General features: G+C 56.5%; 1 protein-coding gene across 1 annotated transcript; it reads left to right on the top strand.

Moving 5' to 3' along the window:
• The first annotated feature begins 5824 nt into the window (after positions 1-5824).
• Positions 5825-18657, top strand: SAPCD2 (suppressor APC domain containing 2). The gene is given in 7 exon segments (XM_074846138.1): positions 5825-5914; positions 5917-6343; positions 11089-11222; positions 15330-15476; positions 15616-15726; positions 16252-16365; positions 16767-18657. Coding segments are annotated over 7 exon segments (1152 nt in total). The 3' UTR covers positions 16896-18657.
• Positions 18658-23246: the final 4589 nt, after the last annotated feature.

The raw sequence follows: 23246 nt of genomic DNA on the forward strand, positions 1-23246 counted from the left end.
ATAGTTGTCAAAGTTTCTGTTTCACACTCTGTTCCCTATTTTATGCAACTCTCTTGGGCAGAGGCTTAGGGTTCCAAAAACTCGCTCTGCTCCCATTTACACAACATCTCTTCCTGCCATGGTTGCATCCCCTGCCTGCCTGGGGTGTGAATGAGTGCAGGTCCTTCCACACACGTGGTGCCGGCATAACCACTGGCCCTTACTCATCAGAAAAGGCTCTGTCCGACCCAACGTACAAATCCAGCCCAGCCTTTTCCTGCTGAACTGGTACAGCCCTTGCTGCCTTGCCTCGAAGGAACCCCAGCATGTAGCCATGGGATCTCCTGCCATGGGATCTCAGCTCTCCTAGAAGAACCACAGCAATCATGCTGCTGGTGGTGAACATGCTCCCACCCCCCAAATCCAGCCCTCCCCCAGAACAGGTTTGTCCTGCTGCACAGAGTCCCCAGGGCTGATTCCACAACCCATGGCACAGCGTGGGTAGAAATTTTCTTCTGTAAAGCAATAAAAACAATGGCAGGTTAGATCAGATATACTGGGCAGGACAACCTGAGAGAGCAGGAAGGAGGTATACTTGGGCCAAAGGAAACACAAACATGCAGGTGGAACAGGAAATTCAACATTAGAAAAGCTCCAGCAGCCTGAAAGCAGACAGATAGCAGACACTGCTCCATCGGGGGACGATACTCTACCAGGAGAGAGACAGAGCTTCTTATTTTTAGGGCCCTGCTTCAGGCTTCCACCTGTATCCACCAGTATGTTCCCCAAAGAAATATGGTTTTACAGTCATTCCATTAATAAGACGAAAGCCTGGGTAGTTTATGGCCATGTTTATGACTGTTACATGCTGCCCTTAGCCGTTCCTGTGACAGCCAGCTTCAGCAGAGTGGAATTTGTACCAGGACAGAGCAATTGCTGAGCGGATTCTAATCAACGGCCTTGCAGCATCTATCACACTTTCATTTAAGCCTCATGGCTCCCTATATTTAAACTCGTGCTGAGACCCCATCAGCTGGAGGGATGGGAAGGTGGGACTGGACACGAGTGACTGCCATTTCCTACCAACACAAATTCTCGATCTGCAGACCCAGGCATGTCACAGGGCGAGCAAACAAAACCACCATCCCCCTGGACAGCTTATTTTAGCTTCCTACCCGAGGCCGCTCTCCCAGCCCTTGTGACAGCCTGTGGGCCGCCAGGCAGTCACCAGACTTCCTGCTCACCGGCCCCGGAGGGAAAAACAGTCTGGAGGAAAGAAAAGTAACTTTGTGGAAAGCGCCGAGCCCCCTCCAAAGCAAACAGAGCACGTCCTCAAGAGGACCAATAAGCAGCAAGATGGAAAACACGATGGCATCTCAGAGCTGGGAAGATCAAACAAGACAGCCCTCCCCCAAGGGAAATCTGCTGCATCTCCCCAACCACTCTGCCCTCGCCAGTTTTAGGTTTCCTGGGGACAGCTGCATTTCTGGGTTGACACTTTTGTACCCCACTGGAAGTGAATCCCTGCACCCCCTCAGCTTTGGGGCTGAAAGAAAGGGTTAGCACCAAGTGCACTTAATGAATTGGACAGTGACAGGGAGCACCAGAACTTGGCATCTGTTATTTTCACAGCTCCTGGTCTGGTCGATCCACCATTCCTGGGTACGGTCTGGTAACCTGTGCTGGCTGGGGACCAACCCACCCTGGATGCGGCACTGTTTTGGACAGCAGTGCCATATGTAGAGGCGGGCTGTGCCGTGCTGACTGGTTCGCGTGCCAGGCAGCAGTGTCCACGCACTGAGCCACAGACATGCAGCTGGTTCCCCCCCAGACCTTGCTCTCCCTCAGAGAATGCAGCAGCAGAGGCTCACAGCATCTGCTTGAATGTGGTCATCAGGAGACAGCCTCATGGCTGCAGTCACCATGTGTCCTCTGCAGTGTCAGGATTCACATGTGAACACCTACAGACTGCTCAAGTCAGCCTGGGACTTAATCTACTGCCACAGTCACCCAGCATCACCCGTAGATGGTCAGGACCATGTAGGAAGGTGCCTCAGTCTCCACCACCAGAACCCTGTTTCCCCAGTGCTCTGCTGCTGCTGCTTCTCCTCCCAGGGGTGGTACCACTGGTTGGTGGGACACACTGGCCTGCCACCAGTCTTCCAGGGGACATCAGACACCCCGTGCCCTCCCCAAAGAGGGGTAGTGGTACGTTGGGTGCCACCACACCAGAGCTGTGTCACCCCCAGTGCCTGTAGGCCAGCAGGAGGGAGGGTTGGGCCAGGTTTGAATGACAGCTGGTGCTTCCCAGCGGCTTGGAGAAAGCAGAACTGAATAACTACGTTGTTCATATTAAAAAACCAAAGATGGCTCTGTCAGTCAGAAGAGCCTGGCCTGGCCCCAAGAGAAACTATTCAGTGAGAAAAAAAAAAAAAAAAAACCACCACAAAACCAAAACCAAACCCCAAAAAGCCTTTTCCAGGAATTTTCAAAATTTCTCTAACCTCATTCACTTGACCATGCCAAGGATGAAAACATCAGCCCGTCTCATGGCAGCCTCTTGCGGGCACTTTGGTATGGAAAGCATAGTAAGACTAGATCTGCACTGGGCAGCTGTGTCCCAGCTCCCCGTTGCCAGAGCAGAAAGCTCCACATGGAGGAGTGAGAGTATTTCAGCTGAACCACCGGACGCAGTCAATGCCAGGAATTGTTTCTGGTATCTCTGGATTGCTTTCCTGGTGGGATAGACCTGCCAGGCAGGGAAATTGGACAAGAGACATTAAGGTCATTTTGCATTCCCTCTATTATTCTTGTCTGTTTCAGCAAGCCCAGAGATGTGGAACCTAGAGAAAAACTCATTTTCCTGCAGATTTAGCCTTTGCTGAGCAAAGCAGCCCATGTGCTGAAGCTACCAGAGCTGAGCAGTGTCACATTCACTGCCTTGTTTCTGGAGCAGAAAGCAGAGGGATGATGCACGGGTTCCTTCTCCCTGTATCTTACACAGATGTGAACCTGTTCAATCAAACACAGCTAAGCCGAGCAGAGATCTCAAAACAGGTAGGACAGGTCTGGGAAATTTATTAAAAGAAATAGTTTAAAGAAAAGCAGGCTATGAACAGACTGGCCATAGCACAGAGGAGACCAGCCAGAGCAAGTCCTTGATAAAGAAAAGCCCAGTGAGGGTCTCCAGAGACTGCTGTGATTTACCTGGCAGCCTGGGTCTGACAGGGCTGAGAAATTCCATGGAGAAGAGGAGTGACAAGGATGGGCTGAGAAGCCAAGAGTAAGACCAAGCTGCTGAAGACACCCAGGGATGGAGTCTGGCCTGGACAGATGGTAAGGGGAGCACAGCAAGGGCCACGTGGATGGGAGAGCCTGAGTGTGAAGCACTTTTCACCCTTTCTCTCCCTTTGAAGCCAACTCAAAGCTAAAGGAAATCACCCCTGGCACGTGGCACGGGGAGATGCCTGTGGCACAGGGGGGGGTCCATGGCACAGGCAGACTCACAACCTGATCATCTGTCACTAATCACCCCTTCTGGCTGTCACCCTTCTCCAACACTCTTGCTCCCTGATGCTCCTTCTCTCAGCATCATGAGCATCAAACCAGACGGGAGCTCTGGAGGTGCTGGCACGTGGCTGCACCTCAAGTGAGTTGTGGTGCCTGTGACATGGGAATCTTGACACCATGGCTTTGCAGTCTGCTGTGGTGTGCCACACCGTCTGATGGAGGGATTTTGCAGAGCAGGGCAGCACCTTTCACTAGGGCTAACATGCTGTTGGATCAAACAGACACAGCAAATATCAGTATAAAGTAGAGATCCCCATTCTCTTAACAATGTCAGTTCGTACTAAGTTTATAAGATACATGATCCAAATCCCGTTTCTTTCACATTTCTCAACACTGATCTATTTTTTTTCCTCTTTTCTCCATATCTGTGGTTCCTTTGGGCCCCTGCACCAGCCACAGTGCTGGGATGCCCGGACGCAATTTCCGCTGTAAGCACTGGCTGCCCCAGTGGCACCGGGCAGGTCAGGCACACAGGACCCCTCACAAAAGAGCCGTACATCCCCCTGCTGAGGCGAGAAGCTGGACTGACCCTTGTTGGCTGTGTTTGCAAAGCTGGCAGTGAGGGCGAACACCATGTTCGGTGGTTTTTTTCCTGTTGACTAACCACGTTTGCTCTGGAGTCACAGAATCACAGAATCATTCAGGTTGGAAAAGCCCCTCGGGATCATCGAGTCCAACCCTCAGCCCGACTCTACAAAGTTCTCCCCTACCCCACATCCCCCAACAGCTCATCCAAACGACCCTTAAACACATCCAGGGATGGTGACTCCACCCCCTCCCTGGGCAGCCTATTCCACTCTCTGACCACTCTTTCTGGGAAACGTTTTTTCCTCATGTCCAGTCTGAACCTCCCCTGTTGCAGTTTAAAGCCGTTCCCTCTTGTTCTGTCACTAATTCCCTGTGAGAAGAGACCAGCACCAACCTCTCTACAACGTCCTTTCAGGGAGCTGTAGAGAGTGATGAGGTCTCCCCTCACCTTCTCCTCCTCACACTGAACAGCCCCAGCTCCTTCAATCTCTCCTCACAGGATTTATTCTCCAGGCCCTTCCCCAGCCTCGTTGCCCTCCTCTGCCCTCGCTCCAGCCCCTCGAGATCTCTCTCGTATTGAGGTGCCCAAAACTGGACACAACACTCCAGGTGTGGCCTCACCAGTGCAGAGCACAGGAGGACTATCACCTCCCTCCTTCTGCTGGTCACACTATTTCTAATCCAAGCCAGGATGCCGTTGGCTTTCTTGGCCACCTGGGCACGCTGCTGGCTCATGTTCAGCTGCTGGTCAATGAGAACCCCCAGACCCTTCTCTTCCAGACAGCTCCAGCCACACCTCCCCAAGCCTGTAGCCATGCAGGGGGTTGTTGTGGCCCAAGTGCAGGACCTGGCACTTGGCCTTGTTGAAGCTCATCCCGTTGACATTGGCCACCGATCCAATCTATCCAAGTCTCTCTGAAGAGCCTCCCTATCCTCACACAGATCGACACTCCCGCTTAACTTGGTGTCATCTGCGAACTCACTGATGATACACTCTGTGACCTTATCAAGATCATCAATAAAGATGTTGAATAGAAATGGTCCCAACACCGAGCCCTGAGGAACACCACTTGTGACCAGCTGGATTTAGCTCCATTGACCACCACTCTCTGGGACCGTCCATCAGCCAGTGCTTGACCCAGCAGAGCGTTCGCTCATCCAGGCCATGGGCAGCCAGTTTTTCTGTGAGAAACCTATGGGGAACTGTGTCGAATGCTTTTCAAAAATCCAGGTAGACAATATCCACAGCTTTTCCCTCGTCCAACAGTCAGGTCGTCTCGTCACGGAAGGAGATCAGGTCTGTCAGGCAGGACCTGCCTTTCATAAACCCACACTGACTGGGCCTGAGTCTTTATGGATGCAACGTCTTCAGGTATCTCTGCTTAAAAAGAGATCCGCTCTCCTTTCTGCAAGGTTACGGTGTCTTTGAGGTGCAAAAATCCATCTGTCCGAAGCTATTTCTCACCCCCGGCAGCAGAAGCACCTCTGGGCGCAGGCAGCGGTGCCCGGAGTTCTGCCGGCAAACGGGCAGATTGGAGCTGCGGCCGCCGCGGGGGCAGCTCTGGAGGGTGGGCACCGGCCGCGCGGCTCCTCCCGGCGGGGCTCGCCGGGCCGTTACCGGGGGCGCGGGGTCCCGGCGGGACGGAGGAGGGGCCGCGGCCCTGAGCCCGCTCCCGGGACGCCCCCACCGGCGGAGGGCGGGGCGGGCGCCGCGCGGAACTCAAACCGCCGTCCTCCCGCTCAGCCAATGGCCAGCGCGACCGCCCGCCGCCAGCCAATGAGAGCGCGGGGCCTCCCGCCGCCAGCCAATAGGAGCGCGGGGGCCGGGGCGGCGAGTAACGCTCGGGAGCGGCGGCGGCGGCTGTGATGGCCCCGGAGCGCGGCGACCGGTCGCTCCCCGCCGGTACCGAGGGTCTTCCCCGGGTGTTCCTGCAGAGCCTGCGGACTCTATTCGATATTCTGGATGACCGGCGGCGGGGCTACGTGCACCTCCGGGAGATCGAGTCCCGCTGGCGGGGAGCGGAGGCCCGGGAGCTGCCCGCCGGGGTGATGGAGGGGCTGCGGCGGGCGGCACCGGCCAGCGGGTACCTCACCTTCGAGCGGTTCGTTCTGGGGCTGCGTGCAGCCCTGACCGGTGCTGATCCCCCGGCGGAGAGCAGCGGGCGGCGGAGCGTGGAGAAGCCGCCGAGCCCGCGCGGTGCCGAGGAGCGGCGCGGGAAGAGCACCGGGCAGCGGGACCCAGGGCACGGCCAGCCCCGCGGCCGAGGTGAGCCGGGGGCCGGGACGTGCCCGACTCGGCGCGGGCAGCTCCAGGGTGCTGTTAGCACGGGGGGGGCGGGACCCTGCGGGCTCCGGTCCTCGGGCAGCGCAGACCCGTTCCCTCCTCCGGGCGTAGAGCAGCAGCAGCAATTCCCGCAGGCCCGGACGGAAAACTCCGCAAAAGTGACCTCTGCTTTGACTTTTGGCTTTGGTGGGCTTTGGTCCAAGCTGCGGGAAAACCGGGACGGCGAGCGCGCAGCCGCGCTGCCCGCCGCGGGCTTGTGCTTCCCTTCGCATCTCCCCTCGCGTGGGTGCTTGTCGGTGCTGAGCGGTGACAAGAAGAATTAAGGGCTTTGCTGTAACGTGTCCGTGGTTGTCCCCTGGCGCAAAGTCTGTAGGTGACCTTCCTCGGGGGGTGGGTGATGCAGCTGGTCATCTCGGAGAGCCGCCGGGCCCTGGGGTCGCCCAGAGGCGAGCAGCTCTGCCGGAGCTGTGCTCACAGGGCAGGGGGGTGTGTGCCCCTCCGCAGGGCTTGCTTCACGAGTTCATCCACATTTTGGACACAAAAACTAGCAAAATCTGATCCACCTTTTTTGTTTGGATAATTCTGCGGCATTGTTTGCCACAATAAATAATGAAGCAATAATTAAATAGGAAAGCAGCATCAGGGAGACGTGCCTTGCTGTCCCCACGTGCTGTCTGGGTGGCCAGACGCTGCAGAGCTTGCCAGCAGGTCTCTGGGGACTCTGCCCCTTCCTTGGGACCTGGGGTCCCTGTGCTGGGTCTGCCAGGGCCCCCACTCCCAGGTGGCATGCTAACTTTGGCCAGGGGGAGGCTGTTTCACTGGCACCTCTATTTGTTGCTAGTCAGAGCGAGACATTATGAGGAAACCAGGCTTCTGAACTTAACTGGTGTAGATAATATTCTTTCTCTAGATTTGTGAAATGCTTTGAGATCTACAGACACAAAGGTCGCTGTGAGGAGCTGGTGTTTGTTATTGTAACACTTGGGCAACACTTGACTTCCTCTACCTTGGGAAAGTTGAGCTGATTTGCCTTCCCCTCCCACTCAGCCCCTCCCAGTCGCTTCTTCTGCTGGGTGGAGAAGAAATGTTAACCGTGGCTGAGGTTCTCTGCTTTCCATTTTGGTTCCAGACTAATCACTGGAGCTTCATCTAGGGGAATATTATTAAGCAGGCTGGTTCTTCTATCGTCAGGAGTGTAAATCTGGAAAAACCTGAAAAAAAGTCCTGCTTGGTAAATAAACAGCAAATTGAGAGCTCTGCCCTGGAAAGGGGTGAGTAGATGACTACAGCAACTTTCTGTTTGCTGAGGATCTTTCCATTACAGGCTGATGTTAACTGTCCGGAGCCTGCGGGCAGAGTTAGTGCCTCAGCCCTTGCTGCCAGCTTCCTGCAGTGCAGGGCTGTGTTCTGGCAACAGGCCTGAATTTCAGGTTGATTCAGCAGCTTAGCGAATGTTATAACTCTTGAGTTATTCTATCTCTTCTAGCTCCAGATCCTGCACAGCTGCCCCGTGCTCTCTTCCACCATGGAGGGTTTCTCAGGGTGTGGTTGAATGGGTAGATGTTCCCCTCAACTGGCTGTGGGGGAGTTGGTCACAGCCATGGCAGGTTGTGGCTCGCTCTTGCTGTGGAGAAATGTACTGAATGCTGAGAGCTGCCCATGGGTCCAGGAAGCCCTGTCTCCGTTAAGACTCTATCGTTTGGGCTCAAGGCTGCTTTGAGCCTCCAGCTGCATGAGGTGGTTACCGTAAGAACCCAACCAAGTGCAGCAAGGTGGTGGATCAATGCTCATCAACTTCAAAGACTTTGAGGAAACTCTCCCTGTCTATGTTCTGGGCGAAGGAGGTGCTCACAGGGTGCCACCCCAGCTCTGCTGTCTGGTCCACAGGGCGTTTGCATGCATCAGAGGTGATTTGGATGCAAATCATGGCAAGATGGCAGAGGTTAGGGCCAGGTGATCCTCCTGGCGTGTCCAGGGGGGAAGTGAGCCAGTGGGACAGCACTTCTGTCCCCTCTTGCCTGCTAACCTCCCTTAGCGTATGGTCAGAAGTTCTCCTGAAGAAGTCCTTGCTCAGAGTCAGCTTCCAGCTCCTCAGAAGCTCTCATCAGCCCGGCGGTGCTGGCACAGCCTGTGAGCCGCTGCTGGGCGCCAGCCATGGTCTCTGGGGAGCCAACAGCATCTGCCGGGCACAAGGACGGTGAGGCCCATGCTGGAGAAGTCACTGAGCACAGAAGTCCCCGTGATGGCTTCCCTACCGCTGGCGCCTAGGTGGCCTGTCCTAGCAGCCTCCATGCGTCTCAGTGATGGGGGTCTTGACCCTTGTGGTTCCCCTGAGAGCTGAGACCTGGGGAAGTTAAGACATAGAGCAGAAAGTGCCTTGCCCCGGAGGTCTGTGGTGGCCCCGGGCCTCCTCTCCAGCACAGCGCTTGCCTTTGCTGCTGGGGTGGCCTGGCTCTATAGCTGCTGCCTGGAGAGCTGGTGGCCCTGGCAGGAAGGAGGGGGTGGTTTGTAGGTAGCTGTGACTGTCTGCGCCATTGCCAAGACAGGTATGTAAATGTGTAAAATGACCATGAGGTGTCTGCTCTGTCCTGGGCACTTGCTCTGGCTGGCAAACACTGGGCCCATGCCCTGCAGGGTCAAAGAGGCTCTGGGGGGGAGGAGGCCATCCCATCTCATGGCAGGATCTCTTCCACCTCTAGTGAGCTGGTCCTGCTCTTTGCCTAAGAAGAACTGATCCCAGGTTATTAGCAGCAATCCTGATTTTAGCCACTGCATCGTCAGCTCGGGTGCACAGAGCTCAGCTGTTTGACCAGGAAGCGTCTCCTTATCACAGGTTCAGCTCAATCTGGCACTTCTAAGAAACAGCAGTGAAAACCTTTTTAACATGTTTCTACCCTGCAGCTCTTCCCAGAGGTGCTCCTGGCTTTGCTTTGGGATTCTGCCCACTGAAGCTACCCTTGGTTTTGGGGCTGTTCCTCAGCCTCCCAAGTAGGATGTGCTACAGGTCTGCTAGGAGACCATGTGCATGGTTGCACTCATCTTGCTGAGTTCCTCCCAGGTAGATATGGGCGTATGAAACCAAAGACAGTTGGCAAAAGAGATGAATGGGTGTTATCAAAGCCTCTTATTGACATGCTGGAGACCTGTCTGTGCTGGAGCACTTGCTGGTAGAAGTGGGACGCCATGATGGACCAGAAGCAGGATTTTTCCTGTGCCACAGTGGCTTCTTTCCGCAGTGACACAAAGTGACACAAAGGCTTGAGTGAGGTGCTTGTGTAGTGTTGCCTGCTGCCCGCTAAGCCTGAGTCCAGCCCATTGCTGAACCGGCACAAACACGCAGCACAGGCGGCCCCGGTGTGGTGCAACTCTCCTGGACCCTGTGGCCTTCCAGGTGAAGGGTGGCTCCTGCGGCCATGCCTACCCTCTCTTGCCCCATGTTCCTCTTCCATCACGTCCTTGTGCTCAGCTGAGGAGACTTGTGAAGCAGCAGGCAGCGATGTGCCAGCCCAGGCAATGCCGTGTGCCCTGTCCCAGCCCTGGCAGCCCTTGGTGCCTGCGCAGCGGGGAATGAGCTGGACCTGTGCCAGGCAGCTTTGGCACCTGGGAGCCGGCGCATCCCAGCCCACGGCAGGAGGATGTGGCTGGGGGTGCTTGGGGAGCTGTCCTGAGGAGGTGTTTTCCCCAGTTGCCTCACTGCCTGCCTTCACTTGCCTACCTCCCTGCTACTCTTGTTTGAAAGCCAGGTTGGGAGAGGAACTTTCGAGGAAAGCTGTGTGCAGAGAGCGGGGTGAGCTGCGACAGCAAGGGGTGGGCACAGGGCAGGGTCTGCTGGGGACTGGGCAGGGGACCAGGGCCAGAATGGAGGTGCAGCGGGCTCGCTGCAGGTGTGTTTGGGGAGGGTGTTGGCTGCACCCGTGGTTGCCCTGGTGCTGGTTCGGGGCGGGAGGGCTGTGCTCGGCCAGAAGCGGGGATCTGAGCTGACCTGGCCCTGGCCTCAGAGCTGTGTTTCTGGTGAGTTTGCCAGGGCGGGCAGTGTGGGGCTTGCACTGACTTTACTGCAGGTGCCCAGCCAATACCTGCTTCGGCGTACAGGCAACACAGGCAGGAGGTGTCTGATCCAGCCTAAAACCTGCCAGTATGAACTTAATCTCCAAAAACAGGTTATGCGTGGATTTGCACCAGTGTCATGTGTTTGTAGTAGATCAGTCTTTTGCAAGATAGAATGTTGGGATTTTAGTAAAATTTTGGAAAAGCTACAGCCTGATTTACTCTATGGTTAGACCCCAGCAGGGGGTCTTGGGGGAACATCTGCATGGCCAAGCCCATCACCAAGCAGGAGCTGCCGTCAGGAGGAGTCGGGCTCCTGGCAGAGCCTGTGCCACCTGAGGGGGACCTGGGGGTTCCATGAGGACAGGACGAGGGTAGACAATATCACTAATGGTTTAATTGCCTGTGCTGTGACTGAAACAACACTGCCTGGAAGCTGCCTGCTTTTTGCAGAAGGTGACCACCGAGGTCAGTTGCCAGCCTGTCACAGCTAAGTAAGTTGTTGCTGAAGCCTGCCCTGCCCATACAAAGATACGAGCAGGCACTTGGGCCCGTGCTTTGCTCGGCTGCTCCATTCCACATCCATATGCAAGACCACCCTGGAGATAGTTCCATAGAAGTGGCTGTGAGGAGGTTTTTGTTGCAAGCGGCTGGTGGCCTCATGCTTTCCTCTGTTACAGGTGGTGATGCTAAGGCTGCTGGGCAGTGCCAGGGGGATGGCAGCCATCCAGGGGCTGGAGACACTCGGAGACATCAGAGGGGACGTGCAGAACACCGGAGACACACCATCACCAATGGCGTGGACTTCAGCATGGTAAGGGGACAGCCCTGCCATGGGCTCCAGCAAAGGGGCCCGTGCTCCCTGGGGGAGGGTGGATTGCGGGTGTCCCTCAGTGCTGACACCAGCTCTGTTTGGGCTGTGGCTCCCCCTGCCCACCCTGCACATGTGAGTTGTGGGGTGTTGAGCAGATTCTGGTATTTCGGATACAAAGCTCTGTTGATGTACGTGGAGGTCCTGCCATTACTCTGAGGTGCTTTCTGTCCTGAATCATGCCAGACAGGGAGGAGGTGCGTGTTCTCTTGCCTTCCCCTGGAGTGGGAGTGGCCCAAGGGGCAAAAACTTGGGCAGGGAAAGGCAAACATGCAGGTGTAGGAGCAGGTGGGTCTCTGGGCCATTCAAGCACTTCAGCTAAGGTCAGGTATGCTCTCTGCTGATGAGCAGTGGTGCTGGGCTGTGTCCCCTGCCACACGTTCTCTGCAGATCAGGGCTCAAGCATGCTAATCCTCCTGGCTCCCGAGAGACTTTTTGCCAGTAATGCAGAGAAATCAGCACTGAATTTAGCTGGGCAGCCCAGGATGGAGGGATCTGCTCCCCTCTCTCCATCCCTGAGTGGAGAAGCTTGGATCAGATTGCCTGGGTGAAGGGATCTGCACTGCTCCCAAGTGGGATGAAGGAGCTGCCTGGGCACGTTGCCCACAAGCTCAAGCTAAATTTTCCTGGGAAGAGAGCCAGGACCCAGCCTGCAGGATGAGTGATCAGCTGGAGCTCATCTCGCCGGTGTCAGAGCCGCTGCCAAGGCTGTGACTGTCACCTCTGCACCTCCTCCCCTTGCCCACTGGTGTCACCCTGCTTCCTGAGCTGACTGGTGGCATGGGCAGCATCAGCTACAGCCTAGCGCTGGCCTTGAAGGACATAACATCCTCTGACGCCTGGCCTGGGGGGGTGGTTTGTACACACATAGTTTGCTGGGCTTGCAGCCATGCAAGGGGTTGGGGTGCTCTTGGGCTGAGGGGGTCTCTGACGAGAGGTTCTGACAAGGAGTAATAAATGTAGATGTGTGTGTCTGGGGTTGGGGGTCTCTGGTCCTCAGGGTTTTGGTGGCTGGGAGATGCTGCTTTGGAGAGGGAAGGTCTCTCCTTCCCTGGCAAGGCTCTTCCCCCTGTGTGTGCAATTCCAGGCTGGAGGCCATTGCTGCCATGAGCTCAAGATCCTGCCTGGTACTGGTGAGGAGGGGCTCTTGGGTTTGTTTCCAGCTCTGCCACAAGCACTCTTGCTCTGGGCTTGTGTTGCCCTTGCCCCTGTTTCCCCAGGTTGTTGTGGGGGTGGTGGGAGGGAGGTCCTCAGCCTTTCTTCCCCCCTCCCTATGTACCAAAGTGCTATACTGCCTGTCACATGCTTCTCCCCCCAGACAAGGGGTGTCTGTCCCTGTCCCACAGGTGAGAAGCCTTCCCTGGCACCCCGAGAGGAGCCTTTGGGTACTGATCCCCCTTCTGAGTGTAGAGACAGTTGGAGCAGGTTGGTGTCCAGCAAGGACCAAATCCCAGGGCAGGGCAGTGTTGTCACCTCCCCTGTGATGCTGGGAGGATGTTGGGCACCACAGAGACAAGGCACTCAGCTGTGATTTGGCTAATTTTACCCCCGGACTCGGCACTGGTGAGGCCGCCCCTCGATGAGTGCGTTCAGTTTTGGGCCCCTCACTCCAAAAAGGCCATTGAATGACTCGAGCGTGTCCAGAGAAGGGCAACGGAGCTGGTGCAGGGTCTGGAGCACAGGTCTGATGGGGAGCGGCTGAGGGAACTGGGGGGGTTTAGTCTGGAGAAGAGGAGGCTGAGGGGAGACCTCATGGCCCTCTACAACTCCCTGAAAGGAGGGTGCAGAGAGGGGGGATGAGTCTCTTGAGCCAAGGAACCAGCGCCAGGACAAGAGGGAATGGCCTCAAGCTGCGCCAGGGCAGGGTCAGACTGGCTCTTAGGAAGGATTTCTTTGCAGAAGGGGTTGTTGGGCGTTGGAATGGGCTGCCCAGGGCAGGGGGGGAGTCCCCATCCCTGGAGGGGTTGAAGAGTCGGGTTGACCCAGAGCTGAGGGACCTGGTGGAGTTGGGAATGGTCAGTGTGAGGTTCATGGTTGGACTGGAGGAGCTTCAAGGTCTTTTTCAACCGAGATGATTCTGGGATTCTGTAATTTGCCTAAAGCCCGGGGAGGCCTGGGAGCTCTGATATCCATCCTGCATCTCGGGGTACACTAGGACTGGTTCATCCTGAGCAACAAAGCGGAGGTGTGGGAGCTGTGCTGTAGCCCCAGGACCCTTCACACCACCACAGCTGGTGTCTGCTCAGCTGGTGTTTTTCAGCCAGTCCATCATCCATCAGCCTGATTTCCCCATGGCCACAGGGGGTAGCTGGGATGAGACCTTCTGTGAGAGGCTGAGCGCTTTAGTTTGTAGGCGGCCCAGGGTACGGCACTGTCCCCTCCCCTTCTACCCTGGGTAGCACCAGCCAAGTCCAGCGCTGCCCCAGAAGCTGCCTCTGTCCCCAGAGCATCCCATCCTTAACAAGATGCCATCTGTCCCCACACCTGGCAGAGCTGGTTATGTCCCACTGCTCTGTGGGATGCTGCCTCTTCCTCCGGTCACTGTGCTGGCCAACAAGCCTGGTGGGACCAAGGCAGGCCAGGTGGTTGCAGGCTGCTGCCCGAGCTGGGTGGGGGTCCTTGCCACGTACAGCACCTTCATTCCCCTCAGCAACAGCCTGCGTAGCACCAAGGCTCTGCGCTTCCCTGTGGGTGTGCCCCCTCTGGTCCATCGGTCCATCCAAGCATGTTGGGGGAGGGGGGTGTCGCGTGGCAAACAGCAGTTCCAGGAGCAGGAGCAAGAGCAGCCCTAGTGTAAGGGATGGCTGGCGCGGGGCGGTTGGGAGGCTTCGGGGCTGGTAGGGGGGATGGGGAAGCAGGCGCTGGTGACCTGAAGGACTTGGTGTAGTCTCACTTGTCCCTGGGGGTGGGGGTCTGTTAAGGGTCACTTCTGAGCTGGATCACCCCCCTCCAGATGCTCTCCAAAGCAGCAGGAGAGGTTCCTGAGCATCCAGCAGCTTCTGGGTAATCAAAGTCCCACTGGTGCCTGGAGGAGACTCCTGGAGCCCAGTCTGGGTGATGGAGGCCTGGCTGCATCGTGGCAGAGAAGTCAGAGGCAGCTCGGCAGGCAGCTCCCTGTGCTCTTGTCATAGAGCCAGGGGGACAGGAGCCGGGGAGAAGCCTGGCATGGCTCAGGAGAAGGGGAGCAGGAACCCTGGGCTCACTGGGTGAGGGCTGACAAACAGGTCACTGCACCAGTCACTCTGTTCTCCAGGGATGTTCTCTTGCCACCTCTGTGATTGCCAGTGGCAGCGCAGTGCTGAGGGGCAGCAGGAGAAGAAAGTGGAACAGGAGAGCCCATGTCCCCTGGGGCTTCAGCCCCCACCTGCCCTGCAGCAGCCTTGGGTGTGCCACAACCCAGCACAGGAGCCTGCTCTGCTTGTCCCGGGGGGGCTGCTCTGGGACAGGAGCCCCGGGCACCCTTGTAACAACTCTCCAGGCTCGTAAAGGTCTGGGCGTGCTGGTGTTTGAACTGAAAGACTGGCAGAGACACTCAGCAGAAAGTTATGCTGTGCTCTGCTCAGCTCGGAGGTGCCTCAGGGCGGGAGGAGGAGCAGAGGGCTGGGGAAACAGGGCTGTAGGCTTTTCCCCAGCTTTCAGTCTGCACTTTAGCTTGACTCCTTGCAGCTTGGCAAAAGCTCTGTGTGTTTGCTGCTGGCTGATGCTTTCAGCCTTAGGGGAATTTGGGGAGCGGCTGCAGGCCCTGCTCTTGCTTCGTCCCTGGATAAATATGAGGTGGAGAAACCTGCTTCTGCCATGGGGAGCAGGTGGGTGGAGGTGGCCTGACTGTCTTTTGCCTGCTTCAGTTGTTCTCCCAGACTGAAGAACTCTTCCCCCAAAGCAGCATCAGGCAGCAGCCATCATCCCACTCCTCTGTGGCTTTTCATGGGGAGGGTCTGAGACACCTGGCCGATTCCATATCCCTCCAAGCGTTGTGAAGAAACCAGCTCCTGGGGCTTGACAAGGCACTGGTGGGGAATGGGTGGCATCTCTGTGTGCTTTGTCCTGCAGCTGAAGCACATGAAGGAGCTGGAACAGGAGAAAGATTTCCTGCTGCAGGGTCTGGAGCTGGTAGAGCGCACCCGGGAGTGGTACCACCAGCACATCCAGTTCATGCAGGAACGCCAGAGGCTCCTGGGGAAGAACAAAACCAGTGCTGTGAGTCTGGGGCTTGTTCTTGGGGTGCCTGTCTGCTTGGGAGGGTCTGGGGCTGCTCTGTGGGTCTGGAGAACCAGGATGAGACTTGGCTGGACCTGGAACTGCCCCCATGGTAACCCCCAGCCTCTTCTTCCTCCAGATCTCACAGGAATTCCTCCCTGAGGGCAGCCAGAGCCACCTGGGGCGCCTGGTCCCCAAGCTGCAGGAGGTGAACCGCTGCCTGGGTGACCTTCTTTCCACTGCCAGCAAGGTGAGAGCAGCAGTTTAGCAGCTTGTGGTTGTTTGTGTGAGCTTGGGACCTATCCTGTCCCTTAGCTCATGTGGGTGGCTGGGCTGACATTGGAGCTGCCAGGGTTTCCCCAGGCTCTGGGGAGGTGACTTGGCTCTGTGTGCAAGATAGGGGATGAGGGACAGATGGCCAAGAGGACAGCACAGCTGGTCCCAAGCTGAGCTGGAGGATGCTCAAGGCATTTGGGGGACTAAAGAAGATCCCCAGAAAGATGTAGCCATTGTCAAGTGAATAAGGAAACCATCCTGCTTAGGTCCTATGTCAGCTCTCTCAGAGCTGGCTGTCCTGCCAGGCTGGCAGGAATGCTTCCCACCTCTGCCTGCCGTGCTGGAGACCTTGAAATGGCCTGTGCTGGGATCTTAATCTTGTGCTGGGCTTCTCTCAGTTCCTCCTGTGTCACAGAAACAGCTCTGGCCTTGGAGAAAGGGTGGGGAGGGCCACTGGGAAGGAGGCTCAATGTCTTATCGCTTCCCTTCATCTCTGCAGCCAGCAAACCCCTCCTCAGCTCTGAGCAGGCTGGTTCCTGTGGCATCCCCAGCCTCAGCAGGCTCCCAGCAAGCCATCAACATGCTGAAGGAGCAAAACCGGCTTCTCACCAAGGTGAGTGGGGTACGGGGGAAGGAGATCCCCTTGAAGGAGGCTGGGAGAGGAGGCGAAGTGGGATGGGGCTGGGGAAGGAATATGAGGCACTGGAAAGTGTTCCTTCAGCTTGGCCAACCTTGGTCATCCCAGAGAAGGGCATGTGGGCTGCACCTGGAGAGCCTCTGTCATGCAGCTGTGTCCAGCTGTTTGCTGGGGATGGGACATCTCTGCTGGAGGGAAAAGGCTGTCAAATACAGGTCATGAGAGGGTGCAGACGCTGTGGCTGGGGTCTGTGAGCAGGGCTGCTGGGGAAGGGGCATCCATGGTGCCCCTGCCAGGGCCAGGCTCGCTGCTGGGGTTCACATCCCAGCACCCACAGCATGGCAAATGCCAGCATTTTCCTCCTCTGTCCTGTGCAGGAGGTGACTGACAAGAGCGAACGCATCACCCAGTTGGAGCAGGAGAAATCTGCCCTGATCAAACAGCTCTTTGAGGCTCGCGCCCGCAATAACCATGAAACAAGCCAGCTGGACTCCACCTTCATCTAGTGCCCGTCTCCCCGCTCCCTGTCTTCAAACTTCCCCGGGGATTTCGTGGGACTCTTGCCCAAAACCCATTGCACCTGTTGCTCCAGGTGTCGTATCTCGAGGTCTGGAGCTGCTGGTGGCATCTCTGCGGGAGGAAACCGGGAAGGCGTTTCCCCGACCCCGCCTGGGGAGCATCCCCGTACTGCTCTGCTGCTGGGCTTTTCAGCCGTGCTGCTCTCAAGCTGCTCCTTTTCTGTCTCTAAACAGATTGCAGGGACTGTACCCCCAACCCTGTGATCCCCAACGTGCTGGAGGAAACAGCCGCTGCCCGTGCTGCCTGCGCAGGGGGAGCTGTTGTGCTCTTGGCCTGACTTAGGCTGAATTTTGGCTGCTCTCAGAAAAAGATGATGCAGCTTCAACATTCCAGCTGGCATCTCCAGGCAAGCCTGGCCACTGAAGGGCGACCTCTCCCCTGCCTTTCTCCCTGTTGGAGAACAAGATTGAAATTCCAGTGGGACATGCCTGGCCCCTCTCTGCTGCCTGAGTTCTGCCTGCCAGTGACACTGTACTGGGCCAGAGCAGTGCCCAAACTGGTGCTCCTCCTGGCATAATCCCTCTTTCCAGTTTGCGGTAGTGATGCCATAGTCACTGTTTACATGCCTGCAGGCTCCTGTAGTTAATGAGCCAGAGACCCAAACGAGGTAGCCTGTAGCTCTGAGCTGCTGTTTCAGGCTGTTTGCAGATAGAGGCAGACACCTCTACAACCCTTTATTTGGCTTGACCTGGCAAATGTTTTCTTATTACTGCCAGGCTTATATTTTTTTCATGATGACTTTAAAAGGAGAGGTGATGTCCTACAGCATGAGGATGCTAACGCAAGCCTCATTTCACAGAGGGGCTTTAGGACGAGGTTTTGTACTTAGCTGAATGTGGGTGACAGAGCCAAGCTGATGGGCTCTTTCATTTGCACATCTCCAAGTGGAGAAATGGCATCTTTGCCTGTCCTGGTGGTGGATGCTGGCTCCCCGGGGTGACAGCCCAAGTGTGAACCACACCTCTCTCCAAGTCTTTTGGGGAGGTGGTGGTGGTCTAAGAGTGGGTCCTGTTAGACTGGTGCATCTCAGAATACCTCCTCCTTCCCACCCAGCTCTGATGATGCTTGAGCTGAACGATGTCTTCCACTGTGGCTTGGTACTTGGTATTTACAGTACTTTCACAGGAGATCCTTGTGAATCCCCATGTAGCACAAGTCCTGGCCCTCTGTAGCTCCATGGCCAGGACTTTTCTCTCCAGAGTTGTTTCACGCTCTGACTTTCCTGGCATGATGCCGTGGCACAATGCACTGAGATGAGCAGAAGGTGCTGGACCTGCCCTGCCCTGGGTGGGTACCGTGCAGACCAGTTCCTTTCTCACTCCTGTTTTTATCTGTCCAGTGCTGTCCGTCCCATCCACAGCTCCTCTGAGGTTGATCTTAACCTGAAGGTCACTGCAAGGCACGAATCCCTGCTCTACCCTTGTGCCGGCTGCCCTGTGCCAGAGTGGGGATCAGCAGAGTGCTGGGGAGAGGGAGGAGGAGGAGGAGGAGCAAGGCCATAGCTAGTCATGTCCCCTGTCTGCAGGAGTAGGGTGTTAGTTGTCCCCTGGGCATTGGTGCTTGCCATCTCTTTCATGATGCCACCTCTGGTGTCCAGTACCTGTTTTGCCTGAGGTTTAATTAAAAGCAGCCCTCTTTATGAGGAGGGTCAGCTGTCTGTAGAATAATAAAGTAGGGTGAACTATTTAATTTATCTTTCTCTCTCTCTGCCTAAATCAGCCCATCTACTGCTACGAGCGCCGCAGTTCCTGACTGTTCTGTACCACAGGATGTGGGGTGAGCTGAGGTTGCACAATTGTGGCCTGAGCACGAGGAGCCCAGGAGGTCTCTGCTCCAGGCTGTGTTCCCCTGTGCGCTGGGGCTGGGGACCCCCCAGTCTCTTCTTGCTGCTGCGGGATGGGGTCATGAGGCCACCTACACCCCTTCCAGTGCTTGTAGCTTCATCTGGCTGCTCCTCCAGAAGCTGTGCTGGGGGCTCATACTCCTCAGGTGGTGCTGGTGTAGTTCACAATCTTTTATTACACTTCAAGCCCGCTGCCCCCCGTGACTGTGGGCAGCAGTGGCCGTGGTGCTCTGCACTGACTTGTCCCTGTGGGGGCAGCCAGAGGGGACCTCGCTGGCACGGCACAAAGCGGTGCACGTCCCTCTGCCCTGTGCCGAGGGTGGCAGTACCTGCTCGGGGCCAACCTGGGGCTCTACGCTGGCCAGAGGCACCTTCCTTTGCCCCTCAGCACAGCCGGGCTGTGGGGTGAGCTGAGACCCCCCCTGCACTCTGCAGAGCCAGGAGAGGGATCCGAGCCAAGTCCCTCGATCTTTGCTGCGGCCTCTTTCAAGTGGTGCTTAGGGCAGCCACGAGTCCCAGACAGAGCAAGGAGGGGGGCGATAATTGTCCTCAGTTCCCATTTCGTGCTTTTGCTTGGACGCAGAGCCCATGAGGATTTTCAAAGGAAAGAGGATCATTGTCCCCACTCAATGCTGCTCTGTGCAGAGCCAGGGCAGCTCTCCCCCTGCCCTGCGGCTGTCTCTGCCCCAGCCCAGGGGAACGTCCTGGCTGTGGCCTGGCAGTGCTGGCCCCGGGCCCGCTTCCTGGGGGACTGCTGCCGGTGTGGCAGGGGAGCTCCAGAGCGTGATGGGCCAGCTGGGACCGCGGTCCCCCCGGGAGCTGCAGGACTGACCTCGAGCTGCCAGCCCTGGCCTGGACACCCTGGTTCTCTGCCTGGCCCTCACCTGTGTGTTTGCGCTGTGTCCACTTTGGCACCCTGAACTGTGAGGACTGGACCACTGCCGTGGCTGTCCAGGAGCCACGAGACCTGGGTTTGTGGCCAGGTCTGTAAGGGATGCACTGGATGACTTGGGTGAACATCTTCCCTTCTTTTCACTCTGTTCCTGCTAGAACTGGGTTTGCACAGATCTGTGAATGTGCCTCCGGGGCTCTTATCACATCTGGAAACCACTGTGTGAAGCTGCAGTCCACACTGGGAACAGCTGGAGCAGGTCTCTGCTGTCCCCAGCCAGGGCGGCTCCTGACCCACCTCACCTCAGCCCCTCCATGCTTGAGGTTGTTAAACCAGGGTGCAACACCACATAGCCAACACGTCATTGGGTGTTTATCACAGGCACAAGGGTGAGACTGCATGGGGGGGTCCCCACTGCCGAAGCCTGGCGATGGTCTGTTATCAGGAGCAGGGTGTGCTTCACCCTTGCCTGGGCTCAACCCCGGGATGTGTCTGGCCCCTGAGTTGCCCCGGGGGATGCAGGATCTTGTCCTCTGTGTCCTCAGCCATGTGGTTTGGGAAGGATCCAGTCACCCAAGTCTATTTGTAGTTTCTCTTCTCCTGCCCAGCTCCATGCCCTTCTCACGCCCTTGGAGGCTGGGCTGTGTGCCCAGCTACCCCCTTTAAAGAAGGACTGCTCTCCCAGCAGAGCAATTATCCCAAATGCCAGCAGGAACAGCCACATCTTGGGCCCCTTGCCTGTGCATTTTGTGCTTTTTGCTTTTCTTCCCTGCTGCATGGTTAGAAACTGTTAGAAACATCATTAGGTCCTTGCTGCCCTGGGCGGTTTGCAGCAGCTCCGGCGCCCAATGTGCTGTCAGCCCACACGCTCTGTACCCACTGTCCTGCTCCTGCCAGTGCAAATCCCTGACAGATGAACCAAGGATGTGATGAGCTGGAGAAGGCCCTGGGTCCTGGGGCTGATCCTCACCAGGACAGGGAGCCGGGTGTGCAGGGCTGTCTTGGCTAAGGGGGTGCCTGCTGCATTTCAGACCTGCCAGCTGGCACCCACTACCTCTTGCTCATCCCCTTGGTCCCTCGTTGCAGGTGTTCTCCTGCCCCAGCCCATCCCTGTGCCTTGTTCCTTCAGCCCTGCCTGTATCCCAGGCTCCAGCTCACCAGCACTTCTCTCATCTTGGCAGAGATAAAGCTGCCTCCTGCCTTAGCAGCATTACCTGGCACATGCTCGGTGCTCCCCGTTCCTCCTCCCTGCTGCAGCCATGGAACAGTTCCATTTTCCACTGACACTTGAGGCAGAGTGGATTAAAGATCCACTCCCAGGTGGCAAGGGACCGGGTCTGCCCTCCCCGCTGTGGGATACAGCAGGGGCAGCAGTGGGTGAGCCTCTGTTGCCCCATCCCAGCTCCTTCCCGGGGGCTGTGCCTAGTGCTCCCAACATCTCCATCACGGGGGGACTTGGGCACAGCACCCTGGCTCTGCTCCAGTGTCCTGCCAGGTTCCTGTCAGGTTCAATGTCGCCCTGCGGCCACGACCCCAGCCTGGCGTGGGTGCTCACTGCTGCCTGCACAGCCAGCCGAGCCTCTTCCAAGGTACAGCTGATTGAAGACAGATGTCCCCTCCCAGGGAGACCCGGTGCAACCAGGAGGGGTGGGGCTCCCAAAATTCCTGCTTTGTTCCGCAGCTGCATCTCATGGGAACCATGACTCTACTCCCCGCATTACATAAAGACACAGCTGCCTGTGGTGGATATCCACTCTGTTTCCTCACCCTTGGAGAAGTAGCTGTCAGGGACCAGAGCAGGGGCTGGTGTCCTGGCCAGCACCCTGGGGGGGCGGGCACACTCACTGTATGGGTGCCTTTAGACCCAAAATGTCCCCCTGTGGGGCACTGATGTGGCAGTGGGTGCAGACATGGTGGAGGTGGCCCCCTCTTCCTGCTCTGCCGTTGGGGCACCTCTGGTTGCCCTTCCTCAGAGATGGGATGGTGCCAAGTGGGGCCATGCCCCGGGCAGGGACAGGCAGCTGAAGGGGCAGAAATGTCTGTAGGGGTGGAGAGCCAGCGCTGGAGGCCAGGCTGCAGCCGCGTCCCAGGGAACGATCAAACCCCACCCATGCAATGACACCATTTAACTGCCCTGCCTCAGTTTCCCCAGCTGTAGACGAGGGTTGAGCAGATGGATTAGCGCGTCTCTGCGGCAGGAAGCCTGGGCTGCCCCGTGCCTGCGCCCTTTCACCAACAGAGCGTTCTTCCTTCATCCATTCCCACGTCTCTGCAGTCTGGAGACGGGGCAGGAGGACACAGAACTCCCGCTTGCCCTGCAGCCAGATTCAGGGGCCAGTGCTGGGAGCAGTGAGTCCTACTGTTACTGATTGTTACTGATTTGTTATTAATTTGAGCTGATTTTAATGGTTTTTTTGATAAGGAATGATTAGGCCTAATCAATTAAATGGAATTTTACAGGAATATCAGTTTTATAAAAAGATAGTAGTGTAATGTTTTAAGTAGTCATGGAAATACTGTATTTAATTTAGAGTAACCATACAACCAGTTATGCTGCTACAAAGTCCTTTGTAAAATCCCAGACTAAGGCCCCATAGGCTGGTAATAATCATTAACCAGATTTCTATTCAAAGAATAAGACTCATGACGAGGTGCCATTGTTAGACTGTTCAATAAGGACAATTTATTGCTCTGTAGATGAGGTGTTCTAAAAGATACATTGTGAAAGGGCCTCGATGCGTGTTAAAATCGCAATGTGAGCCAAAGCCCTTGAGTCAAGGGCATTGGAGGGTCTTTCTTTTGAGTCAGTGGTCTGTGGTGGTCACAAGAGCAGCCCCTGACTCATTCCAGGACTCAAGTGTGCATGACCAGAAAGAGCTGGGAATAAAAAAATGAATTATGGGAATTATCCTGTTTATGTATGAGAACTTGTTTATTATGATGACTGTATCCAATATAATCAGCATGCCACACCAGTTAGGGGTGCGTTGTTGGTGAGACGACTCCCCTACGCACCCGGCCGTTAAAGGAGTGTCTGTTATCTACATCAAACTGGTGTCAGTAAGTTCTCTTATCCATTTTGGTGACACTACTGCCCCAGAGCCTCTCCTGGGTGCATGCCTCCCATTTACCCCAAGGCATCCCCTCAAGGGTCTGAGGGACCCCCCTGCTGCAGGCAGCCAGGGACACCCCATCCTCAGACAGGTCCAGGCAGGCAGGTCTGGTTTCTTTTGGATGCTGAAAATGATCTCCTGACCATGGAGGAGGTCTGGGGGGTGTCTACAAGGCCAATAAGACACCAGGTAGAGATGTGGTAGATAGAGGGATCCCCCTTGGCCCTTTCTTGGGGTGAAAAAAAAGAAATCGTTAGCAAATCTTCCCATCAAGAACCTGATGGCAGACAGGGCTGTGCTGCCTGCACCAGGGCATCCTGCAGCCTCCCCCAGGCAGGGGTCATGACCATGGCCACGTCTGGTGCCCCACAGATGGGGATCCAGGGGGCAGAGCTCAGACACAACGTCAACAGCCCGATGCAAGCAGGAT

Source organism: Strix aluco, chromosome 20, assembly GCF_031877795.1.
Source record: "Strix aluco isolate bStrAlu1 chromosome 20, bStrAlu1.hap1, whole genome shotgun sequence".
Classification (NCBI taxonomy): domain Eukaryota; kingdom Metazoa; phylum Chordata; class Aves; order Strigiformes; family Strigidae; genus Strix; species Strix aluco.